We start from the raw sequence: 18,417 nt of genomic DNA on the forward strand, positions 1-18,417 counted from the left end.
ACTATACGATTGATTATATGATTACTGTAGATTACTGATGATGATTACTTATCTGTGGTTGGAGGTACATTTAAACTGTAGTGTACTTCAGTACAATTGTCAAGTGCTTGTAATTTATTTTATCCTGCTTAATGAATTACATCAATACATTGTATTATACTTTGTTACTTCACAGAATTAAAATGTTATTATAGATAAAAACCACATAAAGTAGTTTTAATAATTTAATTGATTAATTTGATTTAATGAGTAACTGTGATTTAGGGGACATGTTGCTTAGTGACTACTTTTACATTCGACACTTTAAGCACACTGTGTTGCTAATATTTCTGTACTGAGGAAAATTTTAAACAGTGGAGTTTTACTTGTAATCAGCTTTGTGTTCCAGCTCAACATGAGTCATCAGTAATATTTTTACGTTTTACAGGAAGAGAGTGGAGATTGTGATATAAAAGTATGCAAGAATTATTTTTGGACACAACTAACAAAAGATAAATGAACAATAAACACAATGATACATGATGAATTCCTGGCATCAAGTCAATCTATTGTCATTCTACTATGCAGGGTTGCTTGTACACTGTAGTCCATTCATGCCACACACACACACACATGCTTACAGATATTAAGGTTTGGAACAGAATAAAGTAAAACGTATATAGAATAAAATGATATAAGTAGTTATACACATCTCATGTATTTTCTGGGTGTATATGTGTCTTAAGCTTCTGGTGAGGGAACTAACTCCATGGATATATTGTATTAATTATTCTAAAATACACACATGTTCCTTTTGGGTAGATAAGAGGAAATGTTAATGTTTTTTCTTCTAGTTTTAACATTATTTTTAGCTGCCTCAACATCACACTTTTTAATCTTGACTGGTTGAAAGGAAGCGGAAAATGTGACGTCACCTCACGTATGCGTGGTGGTGAATGATTGGCCCCGCCCCTGTGCGTGAGGAGGCGGTACCGTGGACGTCGGGCGGTGCGGTGTGACTGAAGCCGCTCAGAGGAGAAACTACAGCAGCAGCAGAAGGAGGAGGAACAGCTTCACACGCTTGTTGACAGAGCATTCCCTTTAAAATGGCGTACCACAGTCCGTACAAGGGACCCCCGCACATCAACGCGCCTCCGGACCAGGGCTTCCTGTGGAATATCTTCCAGAGGTGAGTGGCTCGTACCGCCGCTGTCCGCCTGTCTCTCACTCCGCTCCGCAGTGAAAACTAGCGCGGAGAAGGAAGAGAGTGGGGCTGGGTGGAGGAGGTGGTGGTTCACACCAAGTGTTTCATTCACAGCTCGTTTTCTGTCTTTACTCTTGTGCCCGTGAAACTCTGTTTGGCTGACAGCAGTGAAATCAGTGATTTGTCAGGTCTGAGGTGTCAGTTGTTCGAGCTTCCTGGAAATACTACTGCCCAGTGTACAACACATAACCAATGGCCACACGTCACTGTGGTCACATTACAGCACATTAGATCACTACACCAGAGCACTGCCACTGCTTTAATGTTGTCCTGAATTAAATCACAGCCTGCTCAACTGTCTCCCGCAGCAATGGGAGTTTACAAACTGGGGTTCAAGGACCTCCAGGAGTCCTTGAAGGCTTTTATCCTCCTGTCCAAAGAGAGGCAGTTTGATTTAAGCTGTGTCATTAAAAAATAGAGATATTAGAGAATACTTCATGAATGAATCTTTCCACTCAGCAGCTAGATATCCTCTGTCTCAAAAAAAGAGTGAGTTTAGATGACGCAGGGTGTGTCTATTTATGGGACTCTGACATGAATGCATTGGAAAGCTCTGTCCATCGCAACAACCACAAGCTGTATTATTTCGTCCAGAGATGATGGTACAGTGTCGGTGGCGGCTTTTCAAAGATAGTCATCAATTTCACCATATCCTGAGTGGAAAGTGTGTCAGCAGCCAAGAAGGTCACAGTGGAAGGCGGAATAGTTGATATTCTTTGGCCCCTGGTAGTAGTAAGCTATAGAGTTATGTAATACTGCAGAGGATTTTCCCCTGCTGCTTCACTTTCTCACAACATTGAGATGCTGCGTGCATTGCGAGGCTTTAAACACCCTTAACGAATTATTTATGTGCAGCGCAGAACCTCCTAGAAATCAGGCTGGATGTATACATCTCATGTAAAGTATCTTTGGTTCTCTTGATCTCTCTTCACAGGCACACAAGCAGCTCTCTCTTTGATATACAACTGAATATTTCATAATGGGACATTTGTGAACACAGTCAGCTCACACATGAGCGTACTGCTGCCTCATCTGCTGCCTCTTGGTGAAAACCTGGCGGCAAAGCGGTGCTGGAATCCCCTTAGTCATGTGACCAGAGTCAATAGAGCATAGTTGACGCGGGAGGCCTCTCAATCCCCATGACTTACACACTCTATGACTCACCTTCCTGCTGTTGCACTGTCTTTGTTAAGCCTTTCAGCTGAAGTCACACTGTGAAACTCTCCTTATCCCATCTAATCACGACAGGTGGAGAAACGGAGTCACTCATTCTCATTCACAGTGAGCGGTGAAGGAGGACTGCAGGCAATTTTACCTATTTTTTTCCCCTAGAAATATTCAATTCCATGACTCCACATCGAATTAATCGGGTAAAGAATGACGTCCGTGTGACAGAAATGCTTGCACCCAGCCCTTTAGGGGTCAAAAACAACATCAGGCTTTTGTTGCTATGCAAGTGTAACAAGATGTTCACAGGCTGTCTGCGATTGCCGGGTGGATACAGATCACTTTGGAATGACAACATATTCAAACTTGTTAAGTAACACATTAGAACTTGTAGGAAGCACATTTCTACAATGAATGAACAGCAGTGAGTGAGCCATTTACATACAGTAAAGGCTGATGTGATCAGTAAAACGTGTGCTCTTTTTAATTGGAAACAGACCCATTGTTCGACCCACGACGTAAACTGCAGATCAAAAAACGTACTAGCAAGCAGTGGAAACTGACTGTTGGACTGTTTGAAACCGGGATTTCCTTGGAAGGTTTTGTGAATGCAGCTTTAATTTGGAAGTTTCTCTGTTCCGCTATGGGAGCCACGGTGACACCCATTCCTTCTGGGCCGTTTATGTGGAAAGTAGGGCGGCCCTTATTCCGCGAGCCATATTCCAACTGGGTTGCTTAATAGGAAACAGTGAAACATGGGAAAATGTGAGCGGAATAAGCGGCCCAGTCATTGTGTTTTAGACACAAGTTCTGTACTTGACAGCATGAAAATAGAAACACCAGATGCTTAACTCTCCGTGCTGCAGGCAAGAGGGAGTTTTAATGATGCTTTCACTTTCTCAGCTCGCTTTATGTAAAAGTCTGGCGAGGTAACTTTTCCTGAGGCTGAGGGGATGAGATAGTAAGAGGGGGGTGGAAGAAAAGGGGAGAGCTTATACTGGACACACATACTTCTTTGAGTTAGTGTGTCAGCGTTAGGCAAAGATTGTATACCCCCACAGCCTGCACCCACCCAACCACTCCACTCCTCACCTTCACTGTGACAAAGCTCTCATTTACGGAGGCATGCTGGGAGCTGTTTTTCTCCCTAAGGAGACCGGGCAGGTCTCCTTGTGTTTGTTTTACTTTATTTAGGTGGGGGAAGGTAAAGCGAGGAGAACACGCAGCCATATCGCTGATCAGCCACGAAGGCTACATAGAAACATGGGGATGTGACCGCACGTAAAGCATCACAGCTGGGAGCGGAAAACCAAGCCCTCACAGTCAGCACTGGGCCGGCCCTGTGTTTGTTTCTGTGAGGGGGGTTCCCCGTGTCCTCCCCTCCCTCGTCCTCTCTGCTGGTATTCAGACTGTGGTTGCTGAGTGTGTCGACAGGTTGGACCAGGCAGGTTGCTAAGGAACAACTGAGTCACTGGATGTTTGCCTAAGCTACATTTCAAACTGTGAGGCCCGTTATTTGTGTCACGGTCCGGCCTGCTCATGTTTACTTGTCTCTGCATCTCAGAAAAGACTCTTGGCTGACTTGGTGTGAATTTTGTAAATGTATCTGCCTTGTGTTTAACAATCACAAGAAAACCCTCACAGCTTTAAGCTTTTATCATGAATGTCTCTTTTTCTCAGCGGGTTTCCCCTCTGGTTTGCTCATTCTGCCAGTTCTAATGACCTAAAACTGCTGGATGTTGGTCAGGAGATGACGGAAAGACAGAAAGTACTTCTGAGCTCCACTTTGACTCTGATCAAATATAAGAAGAAACGCAGAACTCACTGCGTTAAGAGTTTGTTGGCATTTATTCCTATCCCAGGATAGAGCCAACACTATAATAACTCTCCACAACCAAAGAATGTTTTGCACTTTTGCTTCAACAATGATCAAAATTATTTTACTAATGTGTTGATTGAATAGAATAGAATATGTCTTTATTGTCATTGTACAAGTAGAACAAAATTAAATTGCAATCCTTAAATTGATAAAAAGAATAACCAATATGCAGACTTCTAAAAATAAAACACATACCTTCACATTCTGCAGGTATCTTGCACAATCCATATGGATATTGCTCAGTGAATATTTATAGACATGTTGAAATCTTTCCTATGTTTAGTGTGGTTATGGCTCTGGCATAAAAATGTTGTGAAGGGGCACCGAAGCTGCCATCACATCAATGACCCCAGGATGACTGCAATTATTGATTATTGTGAAAAACAATTAATCATTTTATTAGTTTACCAAGCACAAATGCGTTAACATTTTTAGGCTTTTTTTTAATTCATAAACTGAATATCTTTGCGAGTTTTGACTGTTAGCGTGACAGAAATTACTATCTGAAGATGTTACCTTAGACTCTCTGATTTTTCTCCATTTTCTGACATTTCATAGTCCAATCAATTCATGAAAATACTCAACAGATTAATTAATAACCTTTAGTTACAGCCCTGTTATTTATTGAACGGCCCATTGATTCATTGATTCATTGCTTCAGATCTAAAGCCCTGATCAAAGGGAAGGATAATGTTTAAGCTTATTTCAGAATCATGCATAATGTCTACTGAAGTACTCCTCATGTTGTCACTGTGGTAGATTGAGTGGGCGGGGGTGAGGACGTGTAACAAAGGTCCCTGGTCCAGAATCAAACTGGGGACATTACAGTTATATGGTATTAACCAGGAAGCCATTGGACACCACTCTAAGCTCTTTTATGCAATGGTAAGGGTTCCCTCGGCGAATCAGAGACACGAAGCTGTTCTTAGTTTCTGTTCCAATTATTTCTTTAAAAATATGTTACACTGTCTGTGATTCTTGCAAGCTGACACTTTGCTGGTAGCACCACAAGCTACTTACAGTATGGTTGCAGAGACTCACTTAGCTTTGTCAGGATCCACACACACACGTGCACACACACACACACACACACACTCAGAGCTTGTCTTGCCAGTCTCTGGGGAGCTGCGAGTGTACAAGCTGCCTTGTGTGTCCTGATCACAGAACTCCATTCATTCTCAGTGGACCGTTGAAATACTAACACACGCTCAGGAGGATAAAGTTTCAGCTGACAAGTGTTGTTGCCAGTTCCTATTGTGTGTTGCAGTGTGTGGGTGTGTGGAGTGGTTAATGCAGGCAGTATCTAATCTGTGTTTTCCTCCCCAGGGTGGACAAGGACCGGAGTGGAGTGATATCAGACTCAGAGCTTCAGCAGGCCTTATCGAATGGTACGTATCACGTCTGACTGCTCTGCCACTCCCTTTTTTAAAAATGTATTTCTCCTTATATCTCCTTATTTCCCAACATTAGTGCTGAGCTCCTATCTCCCTCCCCTCCCTCAGTCTGCATTTCCCATTCTCCCGTTCCTCTCTGCTTCTTTTTTCATCCCTCCGTCTCCTTCCCATCTCCTTGTTACAGACCATTGCTCTCTGTCACTCTTTGATTTAAGCAACTGCCAAGCCTAAGCAGAAAATGGATTGTGGTTTTATTTTTATCCCGGGGTGGCAGGTGAGCTGAGTAATAATGAATGGATTTTTATTTTTGTCCCAGAGCAACAGAGAAGCAGGTGAAAAGTTTATCAGAGCTGCTTCAAAGAGAAAACTTCAATGGGCCTCAGTGTCTCTGTGATGACAGCCGACACACTGCGGGTGTGGACTCTGTCACAGTCAAACCTCTGTGGGGAAATCAAAACTCTAGCCAGAGAGCCGACATGGGGTATCATGCAAATAGTTTTATTGAATTAAAACAATAAGAGTGATGCTTGACATTTATAATGTTTGGACGATGGGAGTCAGGAGTGTTTGCCTGCTCTGATGTATGCTGCAAACATTACGAGCTTGCTAGTTTACTACCTACAGTAGCAATCTAGCATTTCTTCTCAGCCTTAGGGCATTACATACTACATTATTGCACAGGGTTACTGGTTAACAAAACCCTGTTCATGACTAGTACTTCCTATAGCCAAGAAGCTGCTATGTCAGAGGCAGGGCAGGAATTTCACGGGGGCCATGGCTGCCTCGTCTGAGCCACTGGACTCGTTGTAAGTTGGGGATGGGAAGTTAGGGTTTTTTTCGTTTTTTAAGAAAGAAATTACCCATAACCTTAAATTCAGTAGATTATTTCCGTGGACTTAAAATCATTGATTTATTTGGTAGCCTTGCTGCCCTGTCATTTGACTTTTGGGCCCTCAAAAAGCTGACCACACTAAAGGTCACATGGTCTTTCCCCTAAAATGATGAAATTCCCTTTCTCTTGTATTATTAAAAGTGACACAAACTGTTTGAAAGTAGAAAGTACAGCATGAATCTAACCTCTGGCTTACTGGTCCCAGTGTGTAAGTCAGATCTTACATGTTTCCTTATCATTAGGGATGTCTTGATGGAGTTTTTCTGGCCCTGATCCTGATCAGACTCCCTTTAATATTGAGTGTCTGTGGATACCAAGTCCAGTCTGATACTTATTGCATAAATAATTATTAAATATGTATCTGAAACACTGAAACCAGCGACTAAATCTGACACACTTTACTTTTAACAACCTACTCAATCCAAATACTGAAGATTTTGAAGTTATTGATACGATATAAATAACTGGGCGAATGTGACTCCTTAAATTAAAGTGATGATGTCCCACTCTGTTGGAATTACAGGGACTACAGAAACACTCAGTCCAGATCAGATTTTGATCAGCTTTATTTTAGCCCATACCGACCCATTGAAATATGGGTCCTGGATTGGCTCTGGTCTTCTCTGCTGTAGACCAGCGTATGAAATTCAGGACCTGTTGTCACAATTTTAAGGAAATCCATCCCAGTTATCATTTTTGATTGTTTAATTGTGTGTGAGAATAGAAAGACCGTCAGGCGCAGCAACAGTAACTGATGGGGCGCGGCATGGCAAAATTGTAATCCAGCAAGCAGTGTTTTCTGTGCTGCAGAATGGGAGTTCATCTGAGAGAGACTGAGAGGACAATAACTGAAAAATCGGCCTGAAGAGGATCTGTGGACTGAGCATGAGAATTGCAGCAGCTAGTGATGGAGGTGTAATCGCTCTCGCTCCCGTGTAGCTCAGGAGGAGGATTCATACAGGATTAAGGGTTCAGCTCCCACCAGGGTCCCCTAAAAGAAAAAAAAAAAATGTGTGACTCTGCGACGCGCTTTGGGGAGCAGGATTGACTAAATGACACAGGTCGTGTTCTCTGCTCTCTAGTTTTACACTTGCGAGATAAAATATCTGTGTTAATGCCCGCACACAGCACTGCACCAGCATCGCCTCCTGACCTTGCCCACGAGGAGCAGGGTTGAGTAATGATTAATGAGACGTATACTTCAAGGCACAGATTGCCCAGAAACTGTAGCACAGGCTGATGTTTGTGTCCTCATTAAAATATAATGTGTCCCCCATCAAATTAATGGCTGAATTGCTCAGGCAGATTTTCAAAGACTTCTGAACAGATTACTCCAGCCAGAAACCCATTTTTCTGGGCACTTCAGAGGGAGGAGGGAAAAAAAAAAGTGTTGAAGCCAGCCAGCAGCAGCAGCAGCAGTGAAAGAAGCTGTTATCAGACTGCGCAGTGGCTCTGGCTCAGCATACTGATGAGTGCGCGAGTGTGTTTGTGCATGCATGCATAAACAGGTGTGTTTATCTACAGTACGTATGAGTGCTGTTCAGTCTGTCTGCATTTGTGCAAGGGGTCAGTCAGTAGCCTTTTTGTTTCTCCCAGACTTGGCGTGCATGTGTGTGTTTTGTTTTTGTTTTACAGCGTCTTGTACACATGGACTTTGCTGCGTGTGGTGAACGGCAGGTTTCCCGGTCCAGTCTCCGCCAGTTCATTAGGCTCGTTGTGATATGAAACAGAGCCAGTGAAGCTGAACGCACGCTGCTCTGCATCCTGTCCTGCAGTTCGCTCGCTAAAGCCACAACCCTGACGCTGTCTGTCTGCCTGTCTGCCTCTCTTTGCTCTACCGACTCTGCAAATGCTGCTTTTATTTACAGTCTCACACCATCAACCGAGCTCTGTCCGCCGCACCGCTGCTGTCCCTCTTGACCTCTTTCTTTGTCATCTACCTCTTCTTTTTCATCCTCTCCCCCTCCCCTTTTTACTCCTCTTCCCTCAGGGGAGCAGACCTTACTGAGTATCAAGGCCCTGGAGGCTGGGGAGTGAGGCAGGGGATGTTGAGGCTTTGCCATCGTTGCATACACTACTCCAATCTCTGCCGTGTCTGCACCACATGCTCTCTCTTCGTCTTATCTCTGCTTTCAGTACTCCGCCTTCAATAACTGCCTTTTTGCATTTCTGAAATCTGTCAGCCCCCCCTTTCCACGTGTCTCTCTGGGGGATTTGTTGTGACAGAAGTTTGGTTTTGGAGTTAAAGAATCTACTAACATGGAATATTTTCCATTGTCTCTAACCCAGATCAAGTGTTTTGCTGCTTGTGGGGCTCAATGCTCACTGTGAAGATTATGTCGGTTTTTAACTGCATTAAAAGTATGGCAGTGTTTCTTCATACTGGCAGATAATAATGTGCTTGTGTCAATTACAAACTAACAAAATAATGAGACTGAATGGTGTTTCAAGATGGGCTTGTTTTGCAGCATTTCTCTCTCATCTCCTCCCCTCTTTTATCTCCTCTCCTCTCCTCTCCTCTCCTCTGTTATTCCCTTCATTCCACAGCAGGCTATGGTACCAGCTCGCTGCCTGCTGTGTCCTCTGTCTGTTTGCCCTCTCTCACTCTTACATTCTCTCTTTGCCTCTCGCCCATGCTCCCTCACTTAATCTCACTTTTTCCTGCTCTTTCTCTCTACTCTTCCTCCCTCTTCCCTCTCTCCATCCCTCTGTCAGTCCTGGATGAGAGAAGGTATCATCCCTGATGAGGCACTGATTGGCTCTGTGCCGCTGAAGTGTATGTGCACGTTTGTGTTGTGCGTACGCCTTCTTGACGCACCATTTTCTATAAATATGGAATTTTTTGGCTTCACTTCACTCAGCAGTGCGCAGATATCATAGCAACTTGGCATCATAGTCTCCCACTCTCCTGACCACACAGGTTTATACTCCTCCTTGAGTTATTTATTTAAGTGTGTAGGAGCAGTAATAGGCACTCAAATTGCTGATGCGATTGAGAGAGCACAGGCTTGCTGTGCAGATTGCAGAGCTGGCTGGATTTTAGGACTCAAAGAGCTCGTTCAACAGCTCTTAGCTTTGCATTTCTACATTTGTAGCATTTTGCAAAACTTGTTTACACTGGAGGTGAGTTAGAAGACAGGGGGTATTAATTTTTATTAGCCATTGTTGAGCTTTTAAAAATATCTGTTATCAAACCTCAGTCCTGCTTAGCAATTTCTGCCATTGGTAGGTAGTGGATACGCGGCTCCATGCACTCTCTGACTGGGTATTACCCTGTAATTTGTAGCAAATGCGCTGAGGCACCAGTGCTGTTCATGAGTGGCTAGACTTCCTTGAGCCCAGCCTGCTGGGCTGTGTCTCACACATCATGACCATCATCTGACAGAAAGCACAAAAACAAACAGAAACTGAGAATGACTTGCTGACTGACTCATCAGCGAGTGACTATTTCTATGTTTTTATGATGCAAGAGCGATGACAGTGTTCTTAGATTTTGCATATACATGCATATACATGATACGCAGCCTCAGCTGTCAGAAATATGAACTTCAAATTTGGAAATTCATGGTGTCAGCAAATCTAAAAGTTATTATGATGACAATTCGACTGTTCCTCCTTTTCATCATGTTTAATGAGATATCCAATTTTTTTTTTACTTTTACATCTCATAGTCAAAATAACAGAATTAAACTCTCGTTTTTTGGTTCAGTTTGTAAGTTGTATAGTTCAAAATATGGAGTTTGTGTGTAAAAGTTCATTTCAGTGTGTGCGTGCATATGTCAAGTGCGAATGTACGTGTAAGTGTAAATGTGTGTGTGCCTGACTGAGCTCCAGCACAGTCATCACAAGTACGAGTGTGCACTGCGGTCGACTCACTCTGTTTTTCCGCCAGCCTGCCTCTCCCCTCCTCCTCCCCCCTCCTCCTCTCCCCTCCTCCTCCTCCTCCCCCCCCCCCCCCCCCCCCCCCCCCCCCCCCCTCCTCCTCCTCCTCCTCACTTCTCTCTCTCCACCTCACCAGTGACAGAGCCCAGTGTGTGAACTGGACAGAGAGTGTATTGTACCAGTTGACCATCAGGCGCACACACAGAGGCACACAAACATCTCAGCCATACTGGCCACCTCACAGTGGGCAGCCACAGTCTGTCTGGCATACATTAGTGACCTCACAGTTAGCTACTGGTGTGAAAAGTGTGTGTGTGAGAGAGTAGAGGAATCAGCGGGGCCGGAAAGGTCACAGCTTGTTCTGCTTTTCTCTGCCTTCGGTCTGATGTCTCTAATGCTGTAGCAACATTTACGGAGATGCGGCCAAAGGATTTCTGATTTCTTGTCTCCTCTCTCTGTGTCTTTGTCTGATATGCTGACATCTTGCAGATTTAATTTGAAATTTAACATTTTGAAATAGGCAGTTGAGACAAAAACATGTTTCCATTGTAATTTATGTGAAAAGCAAGTTCCATGACCTTAAGGATAATTGCCATGGTTACATTTGACTTTTTACAGATTTTTTTTTTGTGGCACATTAGAGTTAGACTGACAAGTCCACCACACCTATACACTCTGTTGCCAGTGTATTAGGTACAACTACCTAAAACCAGCGATGAGTAAAGTACAAGAAAAATCTAAACTCAAAGACAACAGTGAAAATCCTCTGAAATGACCATACAGTTGAATCTACACCGCTCTGCAACTGTTTCAAAAAAACTGAACATTGTAACCTGCACGAAGGTGGGATTTATTGTGGGTTTGTTCCATTAGACCACCATAGTTTTAGCTGGGCGTACCTAATAAACTGACAACTAAGCGTATATTAGCTTACTGTAGAAATGTCAACATCAGTGTATAAATCTGTCAATAAGTAACAAGCTTGCAGAGTCTCATTACACAGTTTTTCCACCAAAGACCACTGACAAGTTCATTTTTCATCCATATCAAAAACATGTTGCTGTATGAGGCTACAGTTAGGAACAGTGACGCTTTGAGTTAATGCTAGTGTTAGTGTGCTAACGGAAGGTATAATGCTGTCTTAGCTTAGCATCTTAACATGCTAACGTTTGCTAATTAGCCCCAAGTACAATTTGCAGCTGAGGCTGATGGGAATTAGTTTTGCAAGCATTTGATCATAAACTGGAATAATGGGCAGATTTTTAAAATGACCTGATTATGGTGCTAGATAAAAAGTCACAGGATCAATAGAGTTATGACAATGATGGGGTCATGAATGTGGGTACCAAAAGCTGTCAAAACATGTCAGTAAAATCCAAAAATGTCGCCCTCATGGTGATGCTAGAGGAAAGTCAGGGGATCTCTAAAGTCAGTAGGATTTGCCCTCTGGGAAACATGAATGTCTGCGCACAATTTAATGAGAATCCATCAAATATGTGTTGAGATAATTCAGTGTGGACTGAAGTGATGGACTGACTGACACTGCCATCCCAGAGCAACACTACTAATGTGGCCAATAAATGTTTGGCTTCTTTGTTATTAGAAATGGTGTCAGAACCAGTTTAAGGGGAGCTTGAACAGTGTGGAGAGAGCACACTAAACAATTGAATTACTGTAAATAGTTCTGCTGTGGCGCTTGTTATCTGCGCTTAAGACTGCAGCGCTGGTGGGCATATTAAGCGTTTACAGACCTGACTGTAAAGACGTAACGTTCACAGCTGGTGAAACACATTCCATAGCTACTGTACAGATTCTAACATGGTTTTGTTGTAGTGAAAAAACAACTTGTGGGAGACAGAAGGTCTCCATCTGTCTGCACTGCAGCAATTAAACACAGCAGTCGCTCTGACTCGGTTCCACAAATCGGTCTCACATCAATGCGTTTATGATACTTTATATTTGTTGCTTTAGATCTGCGCTCCAATAGTGTAAGAATATAGATTCTGGCCCAAACCCCAGCTCTAGTAAGAGCCTCAGGCCTGGTCCCAGAACAGCTCTACCCACAGGCCCAGACAGCCTCATCCATCAATTAAACAAACCAAGGACGAGGAAGGAAATGTCGAGTGTCTTCTTTGAACACTGAAGTAGAAGCTGGAGTACACATATGTTGTTCCACACTCCTGAATTCCCAAACTCATGTATTCCTCTTTATGTTTTATTTTGGTGGACAATTTGTGGACGTTTTCAAAGATGAAATCTTGCTGAAAATAAATGCACAGTAAAACGAAATCTTTTACGTTCTATTTTGCTTGCAGCCTTTTTATTTAAATGAGGTGCTATATATCAAAGAGCACCTTATCTAAGCTCATGTGGCTCACGCTGCAAACCTGCTTACTGCTGGCATGGCTAAACGGGAGGGAAATCAAAAACAAGCAGCCAGGAACAGCACGGCGTGAAAAAGGCACAGAACTACGCAGACAGGATGTTAAAATTCTGCAGATGCTGTTTTAGGGTCTGCAGATAGAGTTGCAGGGGAGGGATGTTAGGTCAGCAAAAGTAGGCGAGAGAGTTCAAGTTACTGCAACAAAAACGAAACTGCAAATGCTCCTCCTCTCTTTTGTTTGCTTTGCTCTGCTCATGTGGTTGTATTTTTCTTTTTATTCTTTCTTCTGTTTTATGTGTCTTCTTGTTCCCCCCCCCCCCCCCCCCCCCCGCGCCCCACCCACATTGACTTGTCTTTATATCCGGTGCTGAACTGTCAGGCCTCGCTGTAATAAAGTGAGGTGGTGAGTCAGCAAGGACTTAGATGTCCAGATAAATCTCAGCTTCTCGAGAGCTGAGAGTGTGAATGAGGCTATAAAGTATAGACGCCCTGCAGAACTAAACCCCAATCAGTCTTTTTCTCACTATATAAACGACAGCTGCATTCACACATGATTGAGGAGTTTGACTTGTAGGTGAAAAAATAACCTTTTTGTGGTGCTTCCCAGTCATTTTGCTTTAAAGAACTTCAACCTACTTTTATTTCTGTTGTGATTCCATATAATGATGTCAAATCCTATGAACTCATTCACTTCATGTCTTCATATGTCATCCGCTCCTGCCTTAATGTGAATTTTGTCATTTTGGTGAATGCTTTTACCCTCATCAGTGTGCTGGTGGCGTGGTTGGCTCCTGTGGGAACTGAACATGTCGATCATTTGTCGACACGCTGATCGGTGCTGCTTCAGGGACACAATGTCAACCACGACAGCAGGAGGAAGTGGCAGGGAAATGTCAGAAAGGGCCTATTAGGAGGGTTTATCCGAGCAAAACTGTTCCATTATGGTGCCACCCTTTTGTCTGTCCCTCAAGCCAACACCTTGAAATCAGAGACAGTTACATAAATGGTCCCACACTTAATATTAGTATTGTTTATCTTGAAATTAAGATCAATATCAGCCTCATTTCTTGTCCCGAGATAATAAATTGATTAATTCATGGGTAAAAGATTGTGTATCTTGAGAAAACAAGATCCTTAAATTGCTATGTGGTTATACAGTGGTGGTGGTGGTGGTAAAAAATAAATGTGGGCCGCAAAAAATATTTATCCAGCGGAAATTATATAATTGAGCCAAGAAAACTGTTAACACATTATAAAGATCTGAAGATAATAGTCTTGCAAAAAATATTACAACCGCTCTCAGCTTCAGTTCTTGGCAATCTTACAAATCTTTACAGAAAACTTGCTGTATGAGTTTTTATGGCAGTGTCCTCTGTGTAACAGTAATACAAGCTGTACATGCAAAGTTTCGCTGTTCTTTCAGTAGATACTAAAATAGCTCACTGGTCTCACTGGTATTCTTCTGTCTCACAGGCACATGGACTCCTTTCAACCCCGTGACGGTGCGCTCCATCATATGTAAGTAGCTGCTGACAGTGACACGACTGACTCGTTTCTTCACAGTTGCCCATTGTTGTCAGTGAATGCGAGTTGTTTATTTGCCTCCTCGCCATGACAACCGGATAAATTCATTACGTTTTGAGCAATCTGGGGGCAGAAACAATCTTGTTTTTGGCTTCAGTAACTGCCGCTCAAGTGGAAACCTGCAGCCATCAATAGAAGGAGGAGGAGGGAGTGTCTGGAGGAAATGGGAAAGTTGGTCTCAAAAGGCAGCTGCCGATTGCCTCAGACCCCAGATATTGATCTGTTTACACTTTTAAGACAGTTGTAATATGGAGCTGAGGTTAAAAACTTTCAAATCTGCAGTGTAGCTGCTGACTTGGTTGGCATCTTTTCAACTACTACTATAGGCAGGGTTGGTACAAAGTCTTAGAAGATGCTTTATTTAAACTATTATGCTTTCAAGGTTCAGAGTATGCTTGAATTCCAATATACCCCTTGAAAAAGGCTTGATTTTCGACGTAACCTGGTGTTTATCTTCACAATCACTCATGTAAACCAAAAACCTTGAATCCATTTGAAAGGAAACGATCCCACCGTCACATTCGTTTGTCTCCAGGCGTCTCACCCCAGATAATAATCATAAGCAAAACATACAATCAGATAGAATATAAGAAGCTGGTAAAACAAACAAAGTTACAACATACATTGATATATGGTATAAAGGAGGTCTGTGACAATTTAGATGTGATGATAAAGGCTTCGAGAGTCTGGACATTTTTGGTTTAGGTACCTTGAAAGTGCTTGAAAAGTGGTTGAATTTTACTCTTCCAAACCTGAGTGAACCCTGTGTAGGTCAGACAAATAAAGCTAAATATGTTTTTAAAAGAATCTCTCCCTTACAATCTGAAACAATGCTTCTAATTTCATTTTTTGCTCTTGCTTCCATTTTAGACAAAAACTATATTAAGAATATCTTTCTCCAGGTCTCATTTGTACTTTGTTCCCTTCTTGTTGTGTGACTTGCAGAGTAAATCCCTATAATTCCATCGCCTCCCTCTCCCACTGTACTGTACTCAGTAAATCCTTTGTTTAATAGTCCCCCAGCAAGAAGCATATCCTGTGATAACACTCCCTTTGTTGGGAGGTAATTGGATTGAACCGCATGGGGGCGAGGATTGGAGTTTTGGTGGGGGGATCAAGCCGTTTTCTTCCCCTGTTATAATGCAGTCTTATGAGGCAGGAGTTAGTCAAGTGAGAGATCCGCAGTTTCCACTCTTCTGCTCTCTGACAGCCCTTTAAAACTATACGTGCTACAGGATATATACTGTATGTGTGTGAGTGTATGAGACGGAGTGAATAACGTGTTTTACGTCCTCTCCCTCAGCCATGTTCGACAGAGAAAATAAAGGCGGGGTGAACTTCAATGAGTTCGCTGGTGTGTGGAAGTACATCACAGACTGGCAGAACATCTTCAGGACCTACGACAGGGACAACTCCGGCTTCATCGATAAGAACGAGCTCAGACAGGCGCTCACTGGATTCGGTGAGCATCAAAGTATGCTTTTGTATTTAAGTATAGTGGATGTGGTGGAGGGCTGCGTAGCTGTCTCTAGGAGCCTCCTTTCTCGGGGTCACAAGGTCAGATTTTGTCCTTTCCAGTAGCTCTGCGCATGTTTGGATAGACCAACATGCTCTCTGCTCATGTAGTAAACACTTGTTAGGTTTTGTCTATTCATACCTTTATACTGGACACGCAGCTCCAGCTTGGCTTTTACAATGCAGTGAGAATAATAGAGGACAAACCCAAAATTGTTATTTGGTGTAAAAAACATACATTTTTCAGAGAAACCCAGCATGATTACACAGAAAGGTCACCTTTATGAAAGTTAGTCAAAAACAGTTGTTGTTACAGACAGACTGCAGAAATTAGCAATAAAAGTACTGTAAGTGTTTGAAAGAAGTATTTGAAGACTATTGCAGCTTCATACAAGGTTTGGCTTGAACATTACTAGCTGTTGAACAACGGTTTTGGACTTGTCCTCTGCTTATTACAGAAGCTGCAAATGAGAGGTGAGAAGCTGTAGGTTTGTGTCTAAAATGTTCAAAAACGGTTCAGTCTGTGTTTGACTTTGCACGATGTCTGTCCGTCTTCATGGCTCTGTGCCAAGTGTTTGTTTCTATCTGAAACTGACAGCAAAATCCCAAGAGGCTTTTGTAAGTTCAGTCAGTGCCAGAGGGGCCACGTTTATCGAAATCATGGCTGAGAATGTATTTTAATTAAAGCCAGGCTCAGTGAAAAGTATTTAACACACTGATGGTGGAACGGCTTCCATTCGACCACTTGGTATATTCTTGATGTCTTATTTCCGGTTGTTGCTTGCAGGCTATCGTCTATCGGATCAGTTCTACAGCACACTGATAGACAAGTTCGACCGCCAGAGGAAGGGACAGGTTGCCTTTGATGACTTCATCCAGTGCTGTATTGTACTACAGGTAACCTATCCACACCAAAATAAACCATCTATAATATAATATCATATCATATAATATCATATAATATATCATAATACATGAGTATAGGATTTCCTTTGGTTTAGCACTTGACTCACAACAAGCTTACTTTTGTATTCAAGATTCTCAGGGCAGTTTTAATTATGCATATTTAAAAATGCATTACAGTCTTCCCTTATAGATTATTAATCTCTTGAGCGTGTTCTCTCTCAGTAATTTCACACACATACAATTGTAGTGGAAGCTGCCAAGTGTGACTGTAACCTTTTACTAATACAGGAGCTGAGGCAGCTCTTCAGGCACACCAGCACAGTTATGTAGCAGCTTTTCAAGCGTGTCGCTCAAGGTACCACAATAGTTCCAGCTCCCCTTTGTTTGGCACTATTTTCAGACCTAGATCTGAGCGACTGACCTTGTGTTGAACTATCTGCATCTCCTGAGTTATAGGGTGAAGAATTCAAACAATTCTCTTTTGTATCGGAGACGCTGCAGCAATGAGAAATTAGAGTTATTGTGCTCAAAAAGGTTAATTTGCTACTTTCCCCTCCTTTCCACAGAGGTTGACTGACGTGTTCAGGCGGTACGACACAGACCAAGACGGCTGGATCCAGGTTTCATATGAACAGTATCTATCCATGGTCTTCAATATAGTATAACGCACACGGATCACTGTAGAAGAGCACAACTGGACACAACTGTGCCAAAGCTGCCAGCACGTCCCGGAGGTCTGCCGTGGTGGACACTACAAGATTTTTTGAAATCTAACTTTTAGCCCCAGTTGGGCTGTTTCACATAAATTTCTAAAATAAAAACTTAGAGGAATCTTCAGATTACAGTGGAGGTACAACTGCAATGCTTGATATATTTAAAAAAAAAATCAATAAAAAAAATCTTGTAGTGTTTTGTCCGAAGACCAATCTGAGCTACGTCTTTGTTGGGATTGGGGAACATTACGGACACATCCTGTCTTTCTGTCTGTCAGTCTGTCTGTTATTGTCAACAAACTTTCTAATGTCTTAACTTTAATTGATACAGTTAAAAAAAAGAAGAACTCTGTCAAAAGAAAAAATGATGCATTGTAAATATGATTTAAGATGCATTGCATGCTTTTCAGGGAAATTTAGCCCCACGTTGAAGCATGCTTTCCCTTTCTCTTGTCTTTTCCTCTGCCCTATTTTGCTCAAAGCCATGTTTACAGAAACGGTGAAAGCAGCTTTGTTCTGCTTCAAGATTCACTGACATGCCAGCTTACATGCCATATTTGTACAAACTTATTTTTAACAGCAGATCTTCAGATGTTAGAACATATAATTTTTGGTAGAGGGTCAAGCATAATGCCTTTTAGTATGGCTTATTTTTTGTGCATGATGCCTTAAAATGTGTAAAAACGACACAAAACAAAAATCTTTTATTAAAAAAACAGAAAATGATGTGGAGTTTGTTTTCATTAATCACCCACGTTGCATTGCAGGGGAACCAGCTGACCTGCAAGGTGGCTCAATGTCGCCCTCTGCTGTCCGGCGCTACTTTGTACCACTGCAATGCACCAATATGAGGCCCAGA

The 18,417-nt window shown here is 42.5% G+C and overlaps 1 protein-coding gene across 1 annotated transcript; it reads left to right on the forward strand.

The window, feature by feature from the left end:
- Positions 1–1,018: 1,018 nt before the first annotated feature.
- pdcd6 (programmed cell death 6) lies at positions 1,019–18,284 on the forward strand. The gene is made up of 6 exons (XM_070852920.1): positions 1,019–1,168; positions 5,616–5,677; positions 14,314–14,358; positions 15,728–15,886; positions 16,727–16,836; positions 17,412–18,284. Exons 1-6 carry the CDS (start codon positions 1,086–1,088, stop codon positions 17,508–17,510), a joined length of 558 nt encoding a protein of 185 aa, XP_070709021.1. The 5' UTR covers positions 1,019–1,085; the 3' UTR covers positions 17,511–18,284.
- The last annotated feature ends 133 nt before the right edge of the window (positions 18,285–18,417 follow it).

This window comes from Pempheris klunzingeri, chromosome 21, assembly GCF_042242105.1.
Source record: "Pempheris klunzingeri isolate RE-2024b chromosome 21, fPemKlu1.hap1, whole genome shotgun sequence".
Taxonomy (NCBI): domain Eukaryota; kingdom Metazoa; phylum Chordata; class Actinopteri; order Acropomatiformes; family Pempheridae; genus Pempheris; species Pempheris klunzingeri.